The sequence below is a fragment of the Rhea pennata genome, chromosome 16 (genome assembly GCF_028389875.1).
Source record: "Rhea pennata isolate bPtePen1 chromosome 16, bPtePen1.pri, whole genome shotgun sequence".
NCBI lineage: Eukaryota > Metazoa > Chordata > Aves > Rheiformes > Rheidae > Rhea > Rhea pennata.
Genome location: NC_084678.1, coordinates 2976699 through 2997881, shown reverse-complemented (window position 1 = coordinate 2997881; position 21183 = coordinate 2976699). Strand labels below are relative to the sequence as shown.

The 21183-nt window shown below is 47.9% G+C and overlaps 1 protein-coding gene across 1 annotated transcript in view; it reads right to left on the bottom strand.

Moving 5' to 3' along the window:
* Positions 1 to 1091: 1091 nt before the first annotated feature.
* The window catches only part of RALY (RALY heterogeneous nuclear ribonucleoprotein), a 147603-nt gene continuing 127511 nt past the window's right edge, over positions 1092 to 21183 (bottom strand). Inside the window, exons 3-10 of the mRNA XM_062589531.1 lie at positions 18490 to 18754; positions 11658 to 11730; positions 6673 to 6705; positions 4381 to 4428; positions 4116 to 4276; positions 3335 to 3448; positions 2224 to 2369; positions 1092 to 1145 (exon numbers count right to left, since the gene is read on the bottom strand). Coding sequence (XP_062445515.1) covers positions 1092 to 1145; positions 2224 to 2369; positions 3335 to 3448; positions 4116 to 4276; positions 4381 to 4428; positions 6673 to 6705; positions 11658 to 11730; positions 18490 to 18745 — 885 coding nt within the window. The 5' untranslated portion in view covers positions 18746 to 18754. The remainder of the gene's footprint in view (positions 1146 to 2223; positions 2370 to 3334; positions 3449 to 4115; positions 4277 to 4380; positions 4429 to 6672; positions 6706 to 11657; positions 11731 to 18489; positions 18755 to 21183) is intronic.

The window sequence follows — 21183 nt, the reverse complement described above, 5'->3', positions numbered from 1 at the left end:
ACCAGGGTAGCCAAATTCAGCCTGGAAGTGGGGCTGAAAGGAAGTATGTGCACAGCTCCCACCGACCTTCAAGAAAAACTGTGCCTGATTCCCCTGGATGTGGAAAGCCTCCCCTACATCCAGCTGGGTCTAATACCACTGCAAAGTATCTCTATATACTTTACCTTTTTGTTACTGATGTAGCTTGCAACACTGCTTAGCCATAGTATTTGCACATGAATTTTGGTTCAGTGAAACTCCCCCTGTGAACAGGTATGCTCAGGCCAGCTGTTCCCCCAGGAGATGTCCGGCACTTGTCTTCTAAAGGATAGAGCTGGGGCCTAGATCCAAGTCCCATTAAGGTCTCTTCCCATGGGGAAGAGGCTCACTGCAGGTTAATCTTCCTGTGCTGGGTACTGCCCAAGTGTAGGGAGGTCTGGTTCCTGCCTTGCACCAACCAAATCTTTCTCGCTACCCCTCCAAACAATGGTAGATGTTCTTAGTGGCAAATGTGGACACAGTGTCCATGGATAACAGGAGGTGAAGGCTATGCTGATGTTTGCAGGTCAAAGAGACATGAGATGAAGTTGCTCCCCAAGAACTGGAAAGATTTACAAGTTGTTCAGTGTTGCAAGGTCAGGATCAAAGTATAAAGGATTGCTTTTGTGATTTACCTTGCAGTGTCTAATACCCTTGTGGATAAACTGCACACATTGAACTGCCGCACGCTGAGCACACCTGAGCCTGTCTAAGGCTGGCAGCAAAGTATTTCTGATCTTAATGACACTTATAGACCAGAGAATTACAGAAAATAGAGACTGTAGGGACCTGAAATAATTATCTTGTTCATTTTCTACTCCTAATGAGTTCCAGCTCATCCTAAATCATTCCCAGTAGATGTCTGTCCACTCTGTTTTCATATCCCAGCAATGTGGAGAAGTCCACATTTGCTGTTGACAGCTGCATAGTGCTTTATCATCATTAGCATCAGCAAGTTTCCCTCCTAATTTCTACCATCTGTTTCCCTTGGGGTAATTTAAACTTGGGCTTCCTTGTCCTAATCAACATAGAGATGAAGGCCAGCTTTTGCCTTTCTTCTTTATAGCAGTCTGTTACGATGTCTTCTTAATCAGCTCTTTAGATTCAGCAGAGGTCATGGGCTTCAGCTATGAGGCCCCAGAAGCTGAAACAGTTGAAAACCTGTTTAAATCCCTCATCTGTCCTGACCAAGGTGCCCTGGGCACTAGCAGCACCAGCTAGCCTGACTTGCCAGGGCTGAGGCCCGGGAAAGCATGTAGCAGCACAGGGCTAGCTCTCCATCCAGCACTTTATTGCCCTTTGCAACTGCTCATTTGGCCTGGGTGTGGAGCTGATCCTGTTCTCAGACGAACCTTAATTTTGAAGAGATGACAGTACTACCTTTAGTAATATAGTACCCTGTATCATCACAGTAAGCAAACATAGGCTTCTCATCCTGCAAACTGCATAAACAGGGGCTTAATTTTAGGCACAGAAGTTGCCCACTGGGCTCGCTGAGCCTGCTTGCAGTCCTTGCCTAGAAAATATCCTTACTCAGGGAAAGACTAAAGTCAATCTGTACGACATCAGGCCCAGGAAAGTGCTGCCTTCAGTAAGGATATACAGCTTCATGCACAGCAGTAGCTGCTTGCTCAAACTGTGTAACTAGATTTATGTAATTTGGTGTCCATCCAAAAGAAAGGTCATTGCAAATACAAGTTGTTAGGAAAGTGCAGTAAATATAATACGGCATGTCTTTGCTATATGTTTTAATCCATCTCAGAATCACTCTGGAGTAAAGCAACTTTTTTTTTAACCATTGATTAATTGTTATGAAATCAAGGATAAATGTGGTATGAATTTCAAGAGCCAACTATATTTCTCCAGCATCTCCATGTGCGTTTGCTAGGTCACAGCTTTTGCAGCAGACCATTTCAGAAGGGCAGGTTTAGCTCAGCTGGTTAGAGTGTGGTGCTGCTAATGCCAAGGTCATGGGTTCAATCCCTGTATGGGCTATGCTGAGGGTTGGACTAGATGATCTCCAGAGGTCCTTTCCAACCTTACCATTCTATGACCAAACTGTGAACAATCCTGGGATTAAATACAGTTATTTCTTCTTAAGAAGGAAAAACTGTACTTTCCAAGGGACTTAAAAAATTCCAGTAAAATTGTTGTTCATTATTACATTCCCTTGGCTGGAGGGATCTATTACCCAAACCCTCTTACCAGTTCATCTTCACACTCATCCCGTGTGAGACCCTCTTCCTCACCCTCATCCCCATTCAGTGGCTCCTCTGTGTTGATCTCTGCTTCTGATGCTGTGTCTTCCTGGGAGATCTCACTTTTGCTTCCATCAGCCTTCTTCCGCACCTCTGCGAGACCAAGAGCCAAGATACCAAGATAAGAAGGTGGCAGAGGGGAGTCCTTCAAGTCTGATGAGACTAATGCAGTGGGCCCCTGCATTCAGGAGTTGTTATATTGCTAATGCACACAGGCTTTTTCCTACAGTGTTGATTTTGAGGGAACTGGCTGAAATAAATACTGGAGAGGGCAAATCAGAACCCTTCACTCTGCCAGTCCTTGGCAGGGGGGTGTGAGGGGAGGGAGTATAGGAGGCAGCTGCAACCCAGAGAAATGGAAAACATATGAACCATACCACCAAAGAGAAAAAAAAAATCTAATGATTTAAAACCCATTTCCCTAATTTGTAGAGGGGAATACAGCCACTTTGGCAGTAACTTTGGCAGCCTATCCACCTGGCAACACAGATGTTTCCAGAATCTAGATTTTTTTCACTTTTTTTTGCAGTGATGTTTCCAGTTAGTCTAATATTTGTAGCCCATTTTCCCTTTTACTTTAATACCAACATTGGCAGAAAATGGAATTGTGTATGCACTGAGATGTAACCCACTGCTGATATATAAAACCCATACAAATTTTCAGCTTTGAATTGCCATTTCAGGAGAAGAATGAAATTTCCTTAGAAAGAGGCAACCTCCCTCTCCCTCTCCACCAAAAAATGACTCGGGGCTTGTAGCTGAGAATTTCAGATTTTGAACTCCTCAGGGCAAGGACTTGCATCTTCCTGTTTGTTAGTGAAGTACTTTATCCTTTTTGGTGCTGCAGAAACATCTCGTACCGTGTCTCTGAGGGGGCTCCCCAGCAGAACGTGGTGTGGATGCTGCAAAGTCAGAGCCCTGAGACTGTTTTAAACCACAAAACCTTAGGGACCACCCTGCCCGCCTAAACGACCAGCTCTGAAGTGCACTTCTCTGCTCCTGAGCTCTTTGCCCCTTCCCAGGGCCAGCCCTGAGGCTTTGAGACGCAGCCAACCGACCTGTAGACAGTTTCTGTTCTTCAGCAATCTGCTCCAATCTGCCCAGAAGAGCATCGATGTTGGATTTGATCTGTGTCAGTTCGGTTTTGATTGTTTGCAGCTCACTGCATTTCACTTGGAACGGAAGAAGGAAAGAAAGGCACTTACTCTACCCGGCCGTTTTACGTATTGGGGATGATTCTGTGAGCGAGACATGGCATTCGTCATCTCTACTGTAACGCTCAGCCCTCGCGGCCACGGCTGTGCAGCAGAAACCTCCCAAGCTGGGGACGGGTGAGATTTTGACCTGGACATGCTGAAGACAGCTGTGGTGGCAAGGCAAATACTGCGGCAGGAAAGAAATCAGGGAGCAGCAGAAACTGCGGTCACGTCGCATGCTCATCTTGCACCTGCGCAACCTCCATGCACGGACTCCTGGGCCGGCAAGAGGCTGAGCGCAAGGCACGGGAAAGCCCCGGTGGAAGAAACCTTTGGGGGCTTTTGGGAATGGGTCTATCTTGTCTTTGTGGCCCAGCAGGATGACCTTCTCCAGCCCTGAGCTTCTGTGCATGGAGGTGCAAAGGCTTCCCGGGGACGAGGCTACCAAAGGGAAGGTGTTGGACTGCTGGATGGAGCTTGGAGATCCCACAATCAGCCTCCTCACCCCTTTTGACTTGATCAAAATCCCCTCGCTGAGCAGGGAAAAATAGGCAAGAACCTCCCCCGACCAGCACGTCGTGGCTCAGAGCGGGGCGCCAGCGGGGCCCCGCACCGTCCCGGCAGCCCGCACGCACATACTCACACTTCAGCTTGGCCGAGCTGTTGGCAATGGCGGCCGACCTGGCGAAGAGCTTGACGGGGAGCGTCGCCTTCACGCGCCGCACGATGGGGATGGTGACCCTGGGCCGCTTCACGGGCACCACCCGGGGCACCGGCGACACTCGGCCCCGGTACTCGAAGAGCCTGTGCGGGGCCAGGGCCGGGCTGAAGCGCCGCAGGAGTGACCCACTCCGGGCAGCAGCATGCCCCAAAAGAGACCTTTGCAGGCCCGCGCGTCCCCTCCTTACCTGTCGTAGAAGTCGTCTCTGTAATAGTCGTAGTCAAAGTCGTAACCGCTGCAGAGACAAGAGCCAGGAGAGCACTGGTTAAGGAGCACGGAGAGTTCGGCACCGCTACCCGCCCCGCTGCTAGTCTGCTGCCGCCCCGGGCACTCTGCACACACACACGTGCACTTTGCCTTCCTGGCCCAGACCTGGCCCTGGGGTCGTGTCCGGAGTGTTTCTTCCAACGTCCAGTATCGTTTGCTGCTCTGCAGGCCGAGCAGCAAAAACCCTCAGCCTACCTCTCCTCAAGCATCCGTAACATTTGCTGTATGTTTGCTACGGGTCTTGATTTATCTTTGTTCTTATCACGTGTAATTGTTGGGGGAGAAGTCAGGAGGAAGAGGATGTTCACTAACGGAATAGCTTTGGTACTGCAGATGTTTGGCACCTCTCTTCGCCCACTGTGACCCTGCCCGTGTTCTGTTTTTTAGGCTTGGATTGCACTTCAACCCCAAGTTGCAACATTGCATTTCTCGCAAGGCGAGAGAAAACACACGATTACTGCAGGCATTCAAAGGTACAACTGCCTGGGTGCTGGCTGATGCCCCAGCATGCTGTCATTGGAGGTATGGCATCAAAGGATGAGCACCCAAGTATGTAGCCTGAATCGAGAAAAAGAGAGACTTGAATTTAGTGTCCTGCAGTAGGCAAGAAATGACAGAAAGGAAAGGTATCTGGCCAGGGCAGCAGATGGGAAGCGTGGTTTGGACTAGAAATTCATGTTTTCACCCGAGATGCCTATCCCGCCTATGCTGGTACTGGGCTTCCCAACATATATTTTAAATCCAGCAACTTGCTGCTCTCTGATATGGGTTTTCCCTTCCTCAGTCTTGGTGTCCTCTCATCCTTATCTGACTTTAGCCAATGTGTCTGCTGGCCTGAGAGATGAGGAATGAATATTCTAGTAGCCTTCTACCCTGAACATAGCATGATCTATATTTATTTTCTTATGTGCCTTTCTGATCTGAAAGTTAATTCCTACCACATCAGCTCTTGCTGGAATATAACAACTACCATGTTCATATGACTTAAGAGATAGGTAGTACGGAAAGTGGAAATTTTTCAAGGAGATTTTCAAGACCAATAACTTGATTTTTATTCTGACCTGGTAGGAAATTTGGAAATATAGAAAATCTCCAAGAAAAATAACTCCCCTCAGCCCTCCAATCTATTTTGATCGCCAAGGATATCTGACTCCATTTCTATTCGAATCCAATAAACACAGAATAAAATCAAAATAGGAAGTCGCTTGTAAAGAAGATTGAAATAGGTTGCTTCTACATTGTCAGACCTCCCTTTCTCTTTTTTCCCCTTAGATGCAACTTAAGTGAAATATTGCTGCAATTTTATAATATTTCTTAGATCTGACAGGCTCTGGTGAAACACTTCTGGCTGGCTCTAGCAATGCCATGGAATGAAGGTTTTCTGGGTCCACAGCCTGGGGAAAGCAGTGGTGACCTCTCTGTATGGCTTAAGGACACTGCCTGAGAAGCAGCAGCATCTTTATTCACCATAGAAATTCATTCCCTGGGATGTCACTGGTCACTGGTCCCTGCTCTTGCTGGGGAAGCTTGCTATGGCTTGGAGGCACCTGCCAAAATCTGAAGCACACTCACTGCTTTCTTCTTGCCCTTGTTGCCCTGCTGGAGCCAACCTGGCACAGACGGGTGGACGGGTGTGTATGTGTGTGTGTTAGCTAAAAGCTAAGATACACTTGTGAAGTCCTAGGCTTTTTTAAGACTTGCTAAAACACCAGTTTGGTATTTTAAATGGTCAATAAATGCAGTAAATGTTGTTACACTTTTTGCAGCAGGGGCCTCCTAGGGAATGGATGAGCAACGCCGGAAAGCCTGGCATTTTGCTGACGCAAATTCCCATCAGCACCATTTTGCTGCTTGTTATTTACAGACACAGCAAAGAGCTAGGTTACAACATGCCTGATCTGCAGGATGGAGGGGGTAGAAGAACATCTGCAAATTTGTGTGGGTGAAAAGCAAAAGCGTGGGAGGGATGCTGCAGCCCTAGCCCTGGAGTCTCAGGGGATTAAAGACACTTAACATCCCATTTAAAATGGAAGTAGGTGCTTAATTATCCTGGGGACCTGGCCCTGACAGTCCAAGTGCAGTGCGATTCATCTCTCTTAGCTTCAGACACTGGAACTGTCCAAGCCAGGCTCTCTTTATGGACAGAAAGAGGCAGATCCAAGTCAGGATCCATCACACCCAAAGGCAGACATCTAAAATAAGTCAGGTGAGCTGCACTGAAAGGGTGATTTTTTTTTTTTTTAATCTACCAAGCATAAAGGGAGGCCAGACAAGCTAGCTCACAGGAAAATCTCCGTGATATAGAGGCCTGAAGTTGTGTGAGATGAATCCCACCATTTGAGTCTATGGTGTGCGCTGCGAGATGGCAAATACTCTCATCTCAGCCTCTGGCAGCACCACTTTTGATACCTGCAAATCCTGATGGCGTCCTCAAGGAAGGCAGCTGGCTTAAACAAGGGATTCACTGAGGTCTGCGACCTTGCTACAAGAGGCCTGTTAGGTCATTGCTTAACGCACAACGCCAGTCCTCCAAGAGGTTTTGGAAGAAGGAAGACAGTGGTTGGATGCTTTCACTGGCATCCTAGAAAGTTAGAGCAAAAAGCAGGTCTTCCAATACGAATAGAGGAAAAAAATGCTAGTAGAAAGTGAGTGCCTTAGCTTCAGTGATTTATCTGGAAATTGTGCGCCTAGTAATTTTATTGCATGTAGGATAAGCCTCACTGAAAGTGATGGATCAGTTTTCAGTGACCTGGCAGGGCTTCCTTTGTGTAGAGGAATAATTTTTGCAATTTTTCAATTGGTTGGTGACATCGTGGCCTTTAAAAATAAAACAGGGACAATTAGAGAGTGAGCTAGCATGAGCCTGTAAGGCTGTGTCAAGTAGCATCATGCCTCCAACTCCTGATATCTCTTCTGTGCCAGTTTTCTTTAGTAATTAAATAACATTTTAATGACTTGCAAAAGTTCAAAACCAACACATTAGGAATTGAAGGGCAAATTGTTTCAACGTGGTGCACTTACATTACATTTACAGAAAGGACGGTGCCATTTCGGAGCATGTACCTGAATAGCAGATGAAAATGTGAGTGGCTATACTTTTAATTACCTGGCTGACGGCCCTGTACTGATAATCACAAGTGACAGGTTGTTCTCAGATTGCATCTTTCCATTAATGGTTGCACACTCTTAATTATCGCAGCAGTAGAAATACTATCAGCTGGAAAGCTACTTACAACATCTGGCACTGATTAAATGGGGAGCTTTTAAAATCCTGCACATCTGGTGCAAGATTCTTTCTTCCTACAAATAGCTAAAGTAGCTGGAAGCTGAGAGAGAAATGTGGGAAGGGAAACAAGCATGTCCCAGACACCAGGACTGCACAGAGGCTGCTGCAGGCTGGGGAGCATGCCCAAAGCCTTACTGCTGGTGTGGGGTCCACCACTCTTGGTACTAATGCCCTGCTGCTGTTCTACCCCATGTTTTTTTTTTTTCTCAGCCCTGTTGGGTTGGATTTGGTACCGTGAACACAGGAGTTTCGTTGCTCCTAGCACTGCCCACAATCATTGGAGAGCTGGAGCTGGTGTTTGGAGGAGGCTCCACACCAGCTCCAGGTGGTGACTGCAATGGGTATTAACAAGGGATGTGAATGCCAGCAGAGCCAGGAGGAGACCATCCTTCCACGACTGCAGGCTGTGAAAACAAGGCAGTGGTAGATCGTGTTCATCACCATTTCGGCGACGGTTCCGCGGGTCACTGAGCTGCCAGGCACTTTGTTGCTCTTGCAGACTTCGCTTAGGTTGTCCCACGGCTCCACGAAGGCACTGCCCTTACAGACGCACAGCAATACCAGCACCAGCGTCGCTGGGACGGGCAGAGGTTTTTGCTCCCAAAGGTCAATTAGAGCAGTAGCTGACTCCACAGCACTGCGGCATCTCCCGGGGCAGAACTCACGTCTTTTCACAGCCCAGAGCAATAAACAGTCCAGCCGCGCACGGCAGGGCCACAGGGACCAACGGGACTACAGCCCTGGGGTCCAGGAAAGCCTGCCCTGGGAGACATGCCCAAAATACAGGTTCATTTTCCCATCGGCCTCACTGACTCATTTGCGGCGTTCCCAGGCACAACCGCATCCAGCAGCGTGGCCCGGGCTCCCCCCGGCCCCGCTCCGGAGCAGGGCAGGGACATCCCGCATGCAGAGAGGTGCTCAGGCAAACGCTGCAGGCAGAGGGAGGGAGGCCCTGAAGACCTGGACAGATCGGGGCCAACACAGTTAGGATTTATTCTAACTGAAGGCCTGGCTCTTGCAGAGAGTGACTTGAGAAAATTTATTATGGCATAAGCCTGCGCATGTTTTACCTACTGGAGGCAGAGGAGAGGCCAAATCCCAAGGGATTTCTATTAAACTTCAAACACTCAAACACATACCTGGGCTGCTGGATCAAGGGAAACTGTCAGGATCTTTGATTCTTCCACATCCAAAAGGAGATATCCCTTCCCTTCAATACTCTAGTCTGTGAATCTCCCATGCAGGGACAAAATAAAACCCAGCCACTGAAGAAATGATCTGATGTGTTTAACATAGCATTTCTATAAATTATAGGGCTGCAATTTGGAAGGCTAACATTTAGAAAAATTTATTATGGTTAGAAGAAGCTATAACAACAGCTCCCTGCAAACCTGGTCTCCCTGCTTTCCAGCAAGCTATCAGGAGTTTTGCTAGTCCAGATGGCAAAGTTTAAATCTGTCACCGATCCAGGATGAAATATTGCTGAAGCACAGAGTAGTATAATTCTCTGGCCCATATTTTAACACAACCACATTTGTGGGAGGAAGCAAACCTTTCGCTCTCTCTTCTCAACTGCCTGGCAGTCTGGACGTCTGAAATATTAGTCATTACAACAGAAACGGATTACTGGTCAAAGCATGGACAATGAGCAAATGCTGACACAGGAGGAGTCTTTATCACTTGGTCATACGGAACAAATTGATTTGTATTATGGCTACCAGCACCACGTAAATAGTAGGTGTACATTTAAATAAAACAACTTCTGTCATTTCTATTTCCGTATATCAGTGGGGGTAATACAGAGAGTCCATTTCCCCTTGACTCGCATCCCAGGCAAATCCAGAGGGCCAGATTCTGGATTAAATCATGAGTGAGTCTCTCTGCGCAATCCGTAACTAGGGTGAAGGATAAGTGAGATGTGGCTCGCAGAGCTGTGCCTGTGCAGCTCAGGACAAGACGATCTTGGGCTATTGGCAGAGCTCGCTGGAGCAGTCCCTGTTTATTTATAGGTGCCGCAGAGAGGTGCACAGCAGACACACATAGGTGCTTCTCCTGGGAACGTGTTTACACATACTGGCTCATAAATCTAGCACCCGTAAAGAGATAAGAGCCAAGCAATAAACTGTTACTTTCTCGGTAACATAGTAAGAATTGCTTCTCCATCACTCAGAGACATAATCTTTCCCCAAATGCTGAGGTTTATGTCTCAGAAACCAACGTGCCCTAACTCTGCAGCACCCCTTGCCTCCCATCCGTCGCTCCCTGTCCACCCGGCTCACTGGGATCACATTTCCTATCTATTAAGGGCAAATGATCTGGAAGAGGCAGGTGGCTCTACCCGTGCCCTCTCCACTGCGCTGCGCAGTTGGAAAGGCTGCGGGCAACAGCCTGGCAACCTCGGAAAGCCGGTGTGCCGCGGCCGGCCGCGGCAGCCGGAGCCACGCACAACGCACAGCACGGGAGCCAGCTGCCTTTGCTCTGTTGATTTTCCTATTTGATAATTTTCCTTTTAAGCTCAGGCACTGAAGGAGATACTTTAAAGATGAGGCTCTTGGGAATGTGAGATTTTCCTTGTCCTGTTTTTTTTTTTTTGTTTTGTTTTTGCAGCTGAAAGTCCTTGGCTTGCAGTCAGGCACCCCGGGAAAATTGCAGGAGCTCTGGCAATGCTGGCTGCACTCCGAGCCTTCCCTTCCTAGTGGTTAATTGGGAGAGACAGAGCAAATCTGAGCAACACAAGCTAGTGGGACACCGGTAATCTGCTATGGGTGGCCCCCATCGCCCTGGGGCCTCCCATGAAGAGAGGAGCTGAGCTGCCAGGGCTGCTGGACCCTGGGCACCCACATGATGCTGAGGGCAGAAGACACCCGCATCCTCCCAACTGCCCGTTGGGGCTATGCTGCGGGGATGGCAGGGCCAAGCCAGGGAAGGCCAGGAGGTCCTTTGCCTTCCTGAGGTGGTCAAAGAAGCTGGGAGGGACATGCTGTCCGGGGTGGGAGGTCAAATTTTCCTGATGAGAGCTGTGAAGAAGGAGCTCAGGCGAGAGGCCCAGCAAAGGTCCTGTCAGACCGCGCTGGGGTGGCAGAGAGGGCGTTTCAGGAGGTTTGGTTGGGTTACCCAGGTCAGGAGTGCACTATCACCGCCAAGAGCAGCTGCTCACCAGCCCAGGTTGCGCTGCTGTGGGCCCGTGCAGCTGAAGACCCTGCAATGACAGCATGTGGCCGAGGTGCAGAGGACAAGCACAGCTGCCACGCAGCAGAGATGCTTGGGAAGTCCCACATGCAAGTCATGAGCCTGGAAGAAATCCCTTATCCATCACTTTACCCATGTAATTAAAAATAAAAAACTAGCATCTAGCTGGCTCCGGTGGTCACCCTGTAAACACTCCGTTCTTTCCACAGCACCTGCAAGGTAGGGTGATGTTAGCCCAGGGGCTACCAGGGAGAGGCAGAGGTGGGAGGCAGTTAGCATGGGCATGGCTCCCTTGGGCGGACTCTGAGCCTATGCTTGACCGTTACTGCTGGGCTTCACTTCCCATAACCAGGTAGCTGGGATCTATTTCTTGGACCTCTATATTTCTTTTTCATTACTCTTCTTTTCCTCTCTTTTCTTCCCTCCCTCTCCACATCCTTTCTTTCCTTCCTCTTGACTCATTTCACATTTTTTTAATTTCTCTTCATTCCACACCACCGAGCTCTGCCTGGTGGAAGAGCAGCTCACTGGCTCTTCTCCCCGCAGTCCAGCATGTTAAAAAGGCCAGGCTCAGAAAAGCTCGTGGAAGGAGATCTCACTGTGCAGCACCAGCAGCCCAGGGTTTCTGGGGGAAGTGTCAGGAGCCAGGAACATCAGCTTGTGGAGTGGGAAACATCAGCCCTGAGACATCACTGCAGGGAGATGACACAGTGAAGACCTACCTGTACAACGCAGAGGCTGCTCTCTTCAGCCCTTTAGGTCTGTTAGGTTTAGGTTCCCCGGCCATGTTGATATCTGCAATGAACGAAAATGCAGCTCTCGTTACAGCTTCGAACTCACGGGGAGCTGTGGCTGTGCCCAGCCCTCCTGCCTGCAGAGACAAACTCCCCTCCAGACCCAGCTGGGATGGACCCATCAGGCCAAGCTAACTTTGCTGCATTTCCATCATCTTTTAGCATGTTAAAGGCTCTGCTGGACTTTCACTAATGTGTTCTTAGCCTTAGCGAGCCTCTTATTTTCCCTTTGTATAGCTACAAAACCATTTGTTTTCAAAATCTAATGCCCTGCACATGGCCTAATCCATGTACACGAGCTCCACTGCTTCACCACTGGTATCTCAAGAGACTTCAGCGTGGTTATGATAAAGCACACATAATATATAAAACTCCTGGATGCTGCTAACTGGTAGTTACAATTTATCCCTTGTTCCTTCTAGAATAAAATGAATTTTATGCATAAGCCATCTGGGCATCGCTGTCGATTGGGCTGCATTAAAAGCTGCACAGGGTGCAGACACACGCCTGCAGTCACCTCAATTGATCTTGGAGGCAGATCTTGTACTAGGGAAGGCGAGAGCAAGCTATTCTAATCTGCAGAGGAAATTGTCTCTGCAGCCTCAGTGCCTAACTTGCTTTTGACGTGAGAATAAAGTGGTATGGCCAATTTAACGATGTCTGCAGAGAGCTTGGCAACCTAATGCTGAACGTGGCCCCCGAACTGCACAGAGACGAGCGGAGGGGCACAAGGCCTCACTCCCTCCTAGTTTCTTGGTGTGGGAATGAGCAAGTTCCACTCGGCTTTTCTTATCGCCCCCAAACTTCTTCTGCTCTTCAAACTCCTTCCGTGTAAATAAGTGTCATACCAATGAATACGGCAGATCCAAGCCACGCTGGACAGGATTTTCTCACACAGCCCCAAAAATACTTTTTGTATAGGGCTGGGCATGGGCTGCCCTGGTGCTGATGCAGGTCCTTCTGCTAAGCTGGCTGTACAACAAGTCTCAGCCGCTAAAGCACGTGTAGATTTGAAGTTCTCCATTTTGGGCTCAGGGTTTGTGGATCTGTGACTGCCAGCTGGGGTATTTAAGCTCTCACCTCTTCAGGGCCTGCAGGATCTGCCATGAAACTCAGCAGGTTCAAGTCCTAATCTTATTAATTACTACTGTTTCCAAGCTGCATGAAGGGAGTACAGCCCTTTATGGAGAAACATGTGGACGGCTTGGTCTGCTCACTGTTGAATAAGGAGCTCGCAAACCCAGATGAAATGAATTGAGTGCTGACTTCATTATTAATGAAAAAAAAATTGGGAGTTTAAGGAAGCTGCAGCACTGCTAGGATAACCTGAGCCTCTGCACAGGCTACACACACAGGACGCAGCTCTGGAGGTGCACGCCAAGAGCTATGCATGAGTGCGGGTGATAGCTGGGGAGGAGCATAAATTGAGCTCCTGGAGCACAGACAGGCTCCTGCTGCCCAGGTGTCTTCCTGTGGCATTCTGACTCCTCTTCAGAGCCTAGAGATGCCTCACTCCACCAAGAGATGCCATTCTGCTGAATTTGGACCTTAACCTATTTATAAGCTTGTGCAGTGAGTATGATAGCAGGCTGTCACTCAGACATTAGTGTGTCCTTAGCCTAAGACCCTGGGGGGTTCTTCTATCTGGGACAGAAAAGGAGAGTAGCAGGACAGCTAAGCAGAGCATGCATTACCATTTTGCCCATGGAGATGGATATGTACTATATTTATTTGCTTAATGGCCATGCTTCCCTTCTGCTGCCAGGCATAAGTCCTAGGCACAAGCCCACGTGCATGTTTTGTGATGCCCTGGCAATGTGTTCCTCGTGAGCAAGGGATGAATCGCTGGTGGTGGCCATTCGTGTGCTGCTGCGCCAGCTGGGGAGGCACATTCAGCTCAAACTGGCCGAATCTGCTGTCATTCACCCTCCATCCTCCCATACTCAACTGCTAAAGGGAAGAAGTGTCCAGCCTGAGGGGTGGCATGGACACACATGGTTATGGGACAGGGCAGCTCTGTGAACAACTGTTACAACTGTGTCTGTTAAGCATGTTGGTGCTGTTCTGAGTCTTTTGGAGCAATGCAATACTTTTGAAAATGACCGTTCGCTGTAAGGGAAGAAGGAAGCAAACTCCTCCTTGGTGCACCCCAGAACACATCCTTGTTCAGCTCCAGGTTCCCTGTTGAGAACCCTTTTGTCTGTCAGGGGCATCTCAGGAGCTGCCAGTCACTTTTCTTGCAAAATGCAGAGCTAATGGCAGCACCATGCTGATTAACACCTTTCAAGAGAGATGCAATGAAAGCCCAATGGGGGATAATGACACTAATTAGCTCAATTTGCTGGTATGCAGTGCTAGAAATAGCACACCAGAACCTTTACCGGTGCATGCAGTCAGACCAGAAATTTGTACTTTCAACCTATAGCAGTGATGAGCAGTTAGATTCCCTCAGGATTCCCTTGAAATTGAATAAGGAGAGACAAGAGCTCAGCACGCACATCAGCCTGAATAGATTTCCATCTCATTCCCAGTCTGGCTCCCTCCTCTGCATCAGTGTGCTCCATCAACTCCTTTTCATCTGTCCCCTCTGTAGCTGTCACTGAATCCATCTGCCCGCCCCATGGCAGTATCTGTCCCTCATGTCCAGGCATCTTTGCCCACATGAAATCAGGAAGATGTGCATTGACTAGCAGAGGTGGCAGGGCCAGGTTACTGGTTTGATCTAGCTGCCCGTGAAGAGCATTGGAAGCTTCCTGCAGTATCTGGTGTACCTGGGAGTGTCTGGGGAAAGCACAGGAGTAGCCAGGACCAGCTACACCCTGCAAAGCAGATTGTGCCCAGCACAAGATGTGCTATGGCTATGGTTTCAAACACCTTTTCACAAAGCATTCAGTAGCTTGCTCATCAGTTAAAATGCAAGTCAGAGTGTTTGCTTATCTGGTGATAAAGAAAGAAGAAGAAAAAAGACAAGATGGAAGAAATAATGATACTAGACCACCTAACCTGAAAGCTGACCTTTGCGAGATGCCAGCTAGAAACACAAGCTGCTGCTTTGCTCATTTGCTCTAGTACGTATTGCAAAATGCTGCTTGCAAATCATCATTCACTCTTGGAGGCAGACAGAAGTCTGAATCCTCGTACCAGCGTAGGCTGATGTAGGTGTCTAACATGGCAGTGCTGCCAGCCGTATTAGTGGAGCAGGCATGTACCACTGAGAGCAGAAATTATTTAGATAAGGGTTAAATGGGGAGCCTGTTCCCCACTGGGAAACAAGCTACCTTGCGCTATCACAAGCGACTGCCCCTCGCCAGGTTGGAGGTGCTTTGTCACCCCACCGGGCGCTGCCTAGAGCCACGCTCCTCCACAGAGCCTGCAGGGACTCAGCAAGCCTCAGCACACGAGCTGTGTGTTAGTGCTGTGCAGGCAGTGATTCCCAGTAAGTTGCTGCTAGCCTTGCCATGCTGGGCGCAGCTGTTAGCCCAAAGGAGTGATGGTTTGCTGCTATTCCAAAGGAATACACGGTTGCATCCTTCTCTGCTTAAGTTACTGGATGGAGCTGGAAATGGATGTTTGCTCTGGCTAGCACTTTCAGGGAGCCTTGAGGATCAAGTATTTGCAACCTGCAGATGAGACTTAAATTCAGAACCTGTTTCGGAAGCTTGACATTTTTGATAGTACCTGCAGGCTCTATGTTGAAGATGGAAATGTTCCTACCAGGGTAGAAAGCAGGCTACTTTCCCACTGCCTGCCTGGGAAGGGAAGTTTTGCCATCAACTTAAGAGTCTCCTACATCCCCGAACTCTGCCTTTAAACAGAGACAGGCATTTTCTCTTCAGCAACATGTGGGTCTTCTGTTTGTCTGATCTCATCTTTCCTCTCCCTATTAGCATAAACTGTGTGGTTGTGACCTCCCCTTTCGGCAGCAGATTTCCGCTAGCAGTTCCCTGACTGCTTGTTTTGTGCAAAGATGTTTTCTGACTACCTTGTATGGTATTTTCATTTCCTCCGCTCTGCTGGGTTCTCCTATAAGGGGAACGTGTCAGTGTTTTTTCTGGCCCATATGTCACCAATAGCACAGAAAAGCCTGCTGAGCTCTTCTGTGGCAGGACTGGTTCATGAAAAGAAGGCAGATGAATGGGAGCTGCATTTGCACCTCTGCCAGTATGTGCGCAGGACCCAACCACAAACGGTCCCTTCGTCTAGTCAGCAAACCAGACCTTTGGGCCTAGCACTGAGAAGAGTATCAGAGGTTCCTATCAGGATACCCTTTCCTAGCCATTTTTCTGCAGCAAAGTGGGTGAGTATTGCCTGTTTCTTAGCTGAATCTGTAGTATCTTATTGCAGTGTCACAGAATCACAGAACGGTTGAGGTTAGAAGGGACCTCAGGAGATCATCTAGTTCAACCCCCTTGTTCAAGCAGGGTCACCTACAGCATGGACAGGGTTGCATCCAGGTAGGTTCTGAATATATCCAGAGGGGACTCCACAACCTCTCTGGGCAACCTGTTCCAGTGCGCTGTCCCTCTCACAGTAAAGAAGTTCATTCTTAAATTCAGATGGAACTTAGAATCATAGAATTTCCTGTGTTTCAGTTTGTGCCCATTGTCTCTTGTCCTGTCGCTTGGCACCACAGAAAAGAATCCTGTTCCAAAGTCTGCATGAGTGCCTTTCTTCCCCAAGGCCTTCTTCATCATGTCTATGGACTCTGTGAACATGTGGGCAACATCTGGACTAGAAGCCACACTGGCACAGTGCACTTCACCCTTTGTCTTCTACTTTGCTTAATGCTAATGGGAAGAGAACTGTAAAAGAGTTTTGGGTGTTTGAATAAACCATCAATGGAAACAGCATACTGTCTTAAAGACTGGATCTAGCTTTCAACTTCTTATTTCAGACTGTCAAGCCAGAAGCAGAGTGAGAATGGGCTGCAAATCTCTTCCCTGGGTGTCCAATGACCACTGCCTGCAGCAGGCTCAGAAATAACACTTTTTCATTAAAAATGCTGTCTTCAATTCCAATTCTCAGCTTGGAGCTGGTGACAAGAGCTTCTCAGCATGTTACCCTTCAAAGCAATCTGCAAATTAAGGATGCAGCTGGGAGCAGTTGGGGTGTTTTTGTTTGTTATTTTTTATCACACAGCAGTGGTAGATCAGAGACTCATGTATCTGGAGAGAGGGGGAGGAAGTTATCTCATTTAACATCAGCTGAGTAAAGTTAGTCAGAGGTACTCTGAGACTACAGCCTCTCTTGACAGGTAAAAGGTAAGGTAGGCACCTCCATCCCAAGCTGAGCACTCACTCACAGAGATGCCTGGCTCTGCTTACTGTAGCAGATGTCTAGGTGATCAGTCATGATGGGACACTTAATTTTTGAACTGTGAAAAAAAAGGTGAGATGAAGACTAACTTCTAGTGCTAGGGGAAGCCCTACAGGTGACAAGCTGCTGTTATTTTAGTCCAGGCACCTTGAAATGAAGGGTACAACATCAGTGCCTGATAGTATCTTCAATGAAGGATTTTCATCTTAAGCTCCCACTGCTTCTATAAAATCCAAGCAGTGCTGTGGTCCACTATGCAGGGCACTGGCATGCGAAAAAAAAAATCAAGTCTCTCTTCTCAGATTATCCTCATGATCTCCTCTATGACTAGAAACGGAAAGGAGAAGCACTGAAGACTAGAAGCCATCCTGCTCTTTGCTGTTTAGACTCTTAAGATTCATAGCAGTGAACATCTCTTACAATACATGTGTAGCGTCTAAAGGGGCCCAAAATGCAGTGAGGCCCTTAGTGCTGCAATAATATCAATAATATTAACATATGTTCAAGCTCCAGTACCTTTTAAATGCTGTAATCCAGCCACTGTAGTTAACATGCATGAATACTAATGACACATGGTTAATTAAGGCACATCTGTTTTTCTCCATGCAAACTCCCTGCTAGATCATTTATGCTGGTATGTTATGCAGAGGCTAAGATCGTGTCAGGAGCAATAAGATCAGTAACTAAGCAAATAGTGTGTCCAGGGACCCCAAACCTCAAAAACTCATGGCCCTGTCCAGAAAAGGAACCAGGAAATGTTTTTTACCAGCCTTTTTCATCCCTGTCAGAGCAAATCTCTAAAGACAAGAACATGGAATCATTCAGGACTCTGTGTTTTAGCTCCTACAATCAGTCCACAATGTGAGTTTTGGGGACTTAGTGTCAGGGCACTAATAAGCCTTACTGGACATGACCACCTTTAGCTGGGACGCATGCCCATGGGCCCAGGAACACAATTTAAGCTCTGGCCTGGGCATTCAGCCCTTGCCTAACCTATGTTGCAGGAGTTGCAGGAGTGGTGGTCTCCAGCTCTGTTATACCCATCACCCATATCCATGCCCAGCCACAAGACCCTATTGATCCAGATCCAGACCTGCTGACTGACTTCCTAGCTTGACCTCAGACCTGTGTTGTCACCATGGACCTACCCAGCAATCACTGGACTGTGTCTGACCCTGACTTGAGAACCGACTTCCAGCTAGACCTCAGGCCTGCCTCATCACCACGGACTTGCCTCATGTTCTGGGCTCTTGGTTGAACCCAATTACCACCTTTGAGTCTGCCCTGCTTGCCTCATTTGGGGGCTATGGGACAGGGCCCTGTCTGGTGAGGTTTCTGCCATCCTGGCCATGTTATCACGCTCAGCTTCTGGCTTCTGGTCCCTTGGGGAGCAGCCAGCTCTTGCTGCTCCTTCATACCTAAAATGGCTAGTGGGAAGACTTACCCAGGGTCTGGCCAGCAAGCACACGTCCATTCTCGCCAAGGACAGCAGCACGTGCGTGCCTCTCGTTGGAGTACTGTACGAAGGCATAGCCCTTGTGAACGGAGCAGCCCACCACTCGGCCATACTTGGAGAAAATGGTCTCCACATCCGACTTCTTGACCACTGCTGTGTTGAGGTTGCCAATGAAGACTCTGGAGTTGATGGACTTGGGGTCGTTCTTGTTTGTGATGTTACTTGTCTGCACCTTTAATGACATCTTGAACACCTGAATGAAAAAGTTGAGAGAGTCAGGAAACTGCACAAGGGAATTACCGAAGTTTTACAAAAAGGGATGGAGAGATGGTCATGCCCAATAACTCTGGAGCAAGAGAACCAACTCATCAACTTAGCCAGTTGCAGCTGGGGGATCCCATCTCTGGAGAGTCTGCATGTGTTGGGGAGGGTACTCTCTCCTAGCCAGGGCACAAATTACCAGAAATGCTGTATTATCAGCTTCTCTGATGCTCTGGGTGTAATCTAGTTGCTCTTGGGGAGCAAAACGCTATTTAAATCAATTTTACTTCTAAGTAAAAGCTTTAATACAATTAAAGGAAAACTGTTACTAGTCTATAATTAACTACAATTCAAGAACTATTTTATTTAAAGCAGTCTCCATGTAGCATCTTAGCCCATGCTCATCTCTCTGGGCTTTTAATTCCCAAGTACCTCTCAACATAGGTCTCTGCTATGTGTGTATGTGCCCTTGCAGCTGGAAGAGAGCTTAATTTTTTTCTGGATGCAAATGAGATTTAGGTAGCGGAGTACCGTGTGCGCAGAGAGTGGCTGCCTGATGTTTGTATTGCTCCCTGCTTGCTCTCGCACTTCCACCCGGGCCTGGGTGAGCTGCCTCCTAGTTGAATTTTGTACAAACAGGAGGTGTCACTGTTAGCTTGGGAATCTCCAGGCTGTCAGCCAGAGATGCAGTAGTGAGCCACTATGATCCATTTTCCAGAGCCATAAGGTGTGATCCTTGCTTCACCTCTGAAGACGAGGGATGGGAAGGGACAGAGGTGGTAACTGTGTGAAATTAAATCTAGTCTTGCTGTCTATCAGACTCTTGGCTATTGTGGTTGCAGCAAAAATTACAGCTCTCTGAAGATAAGTTTGATTTCTCTCCCTCTTCCCAGAAGCACAGGGGATGATTTGGGATCACTTTAGTGTGCACTGCATGATATTTCCTGGGAAAAGTCAGCTCAGAGCTGCAACAGGTATTTTCAGCAGCTCTGTCTAAAGCTGGGAAAGCAGCGGTGCCGCCCAGACCACATCAGTGTAGCTCCTGTGGAGGCCCTGCTCGCCCTGGCTTGTCCCCATGCCCTGGTGGGCTCTGCTTGCCCACAGTCCAGCTTGCCTGCAGTCCAGCTGCCCGTGGCCTTGCCCAGGCCCCCAAACTCACAGTTCCTCTTTCCTCCAGTCATATTGCTAGATAGATGCAGGACAGGGGAAAACAGTAACATTTTCTGCTGTGTTCCTTGAGGTTGCACTTGAGACCTTTAAAGAACCAAAGTCCTTCTCCTGCACTGGGCTTGCCTCACAGGACATGAAAACTCTCTGGTTGTGCCTCTCTTCCCCTAAAATTGTTTGAGGGGAGGAAAGTTCATTAATATCTAGCTCATCCCTTTGCCAGACGAGCTCTCCTTGGCTCCTCAGGTGATGGACGTCCTTCTGAAGGCTACTGCTCAGCTACTGGCCCATTGGGGCGTGAAGGCTGGCTGGTTCTCTGTACAGTCCAATTTTTGCCTGAGGGTGCTTTTCTATATACTGACAAGCATCAATGTCTTCGGGCTCACCGCTGCTAGCTCTGTATCTCCAGGATTTGAAATGTCAGTCCAGCACAGAGGTAAAGAGCGAGCAGAACAGTCTCATCAAGCTCCGCATGCAGATGGCATTTGCAACCCGACCCGGGGAGATATGGAGAGTTTTAACACTGATTGCAATCAATGAGCTTCAAACAGACGAGCTGCGACTGCCAGACCCTGGCCTTCTTAATTTTCAGAGCACAAAGAACTGGACGCTCAGTTCCTTTAATCTTTTAAAGCCAGACTATACAGAGCACTGTAAATATATGGCAAGGATGATCCTCCCCAAGGAGCAGGGGGAGGATGCAATGGCACAGTAAATCTTATCCTTCTCTAGCCTCTATGATTCTATTAACCTACCATTGAGACTGGACACAATCTTCCTGCTAAATTTGATTGGAAAAAAAGTTAGACATGAGTCTGAATCTGATTTGTTACATTTTTCTTTTTACTCCTACAGATTAAGATAGCCAGATAGGTTCATTTTTTCATAGGTTTTAAAACAGTTTCTGGCAGAGTGAGTGTTCTTAAAAACACTGTAAAAAATAACTGAAGAATAAGATTTTTGAAGTAACCTAAGTGAACTGAATCCTTGAATCCTTTGGCAAATAGGTGACTAATTTCTTCAAGTTGCTTGAAATCCTGATCTATACAATAATAACCACATAATGCTATCTATTTTTAATATATTTTTTGCAGTGCTTTGTTCAGTGAGGACTTGTTTTCTAAGCATATTTCTGCTAATGAACATAAGGTAGTCTGGAAGAGATTCACATAGGAAGTGATCTCCATTCCTGTTGCACAGGTGGAGAAACTGAGAAAAAGTCCAGGCTGAAGATTTCCAGTCATTTAGTCGTTT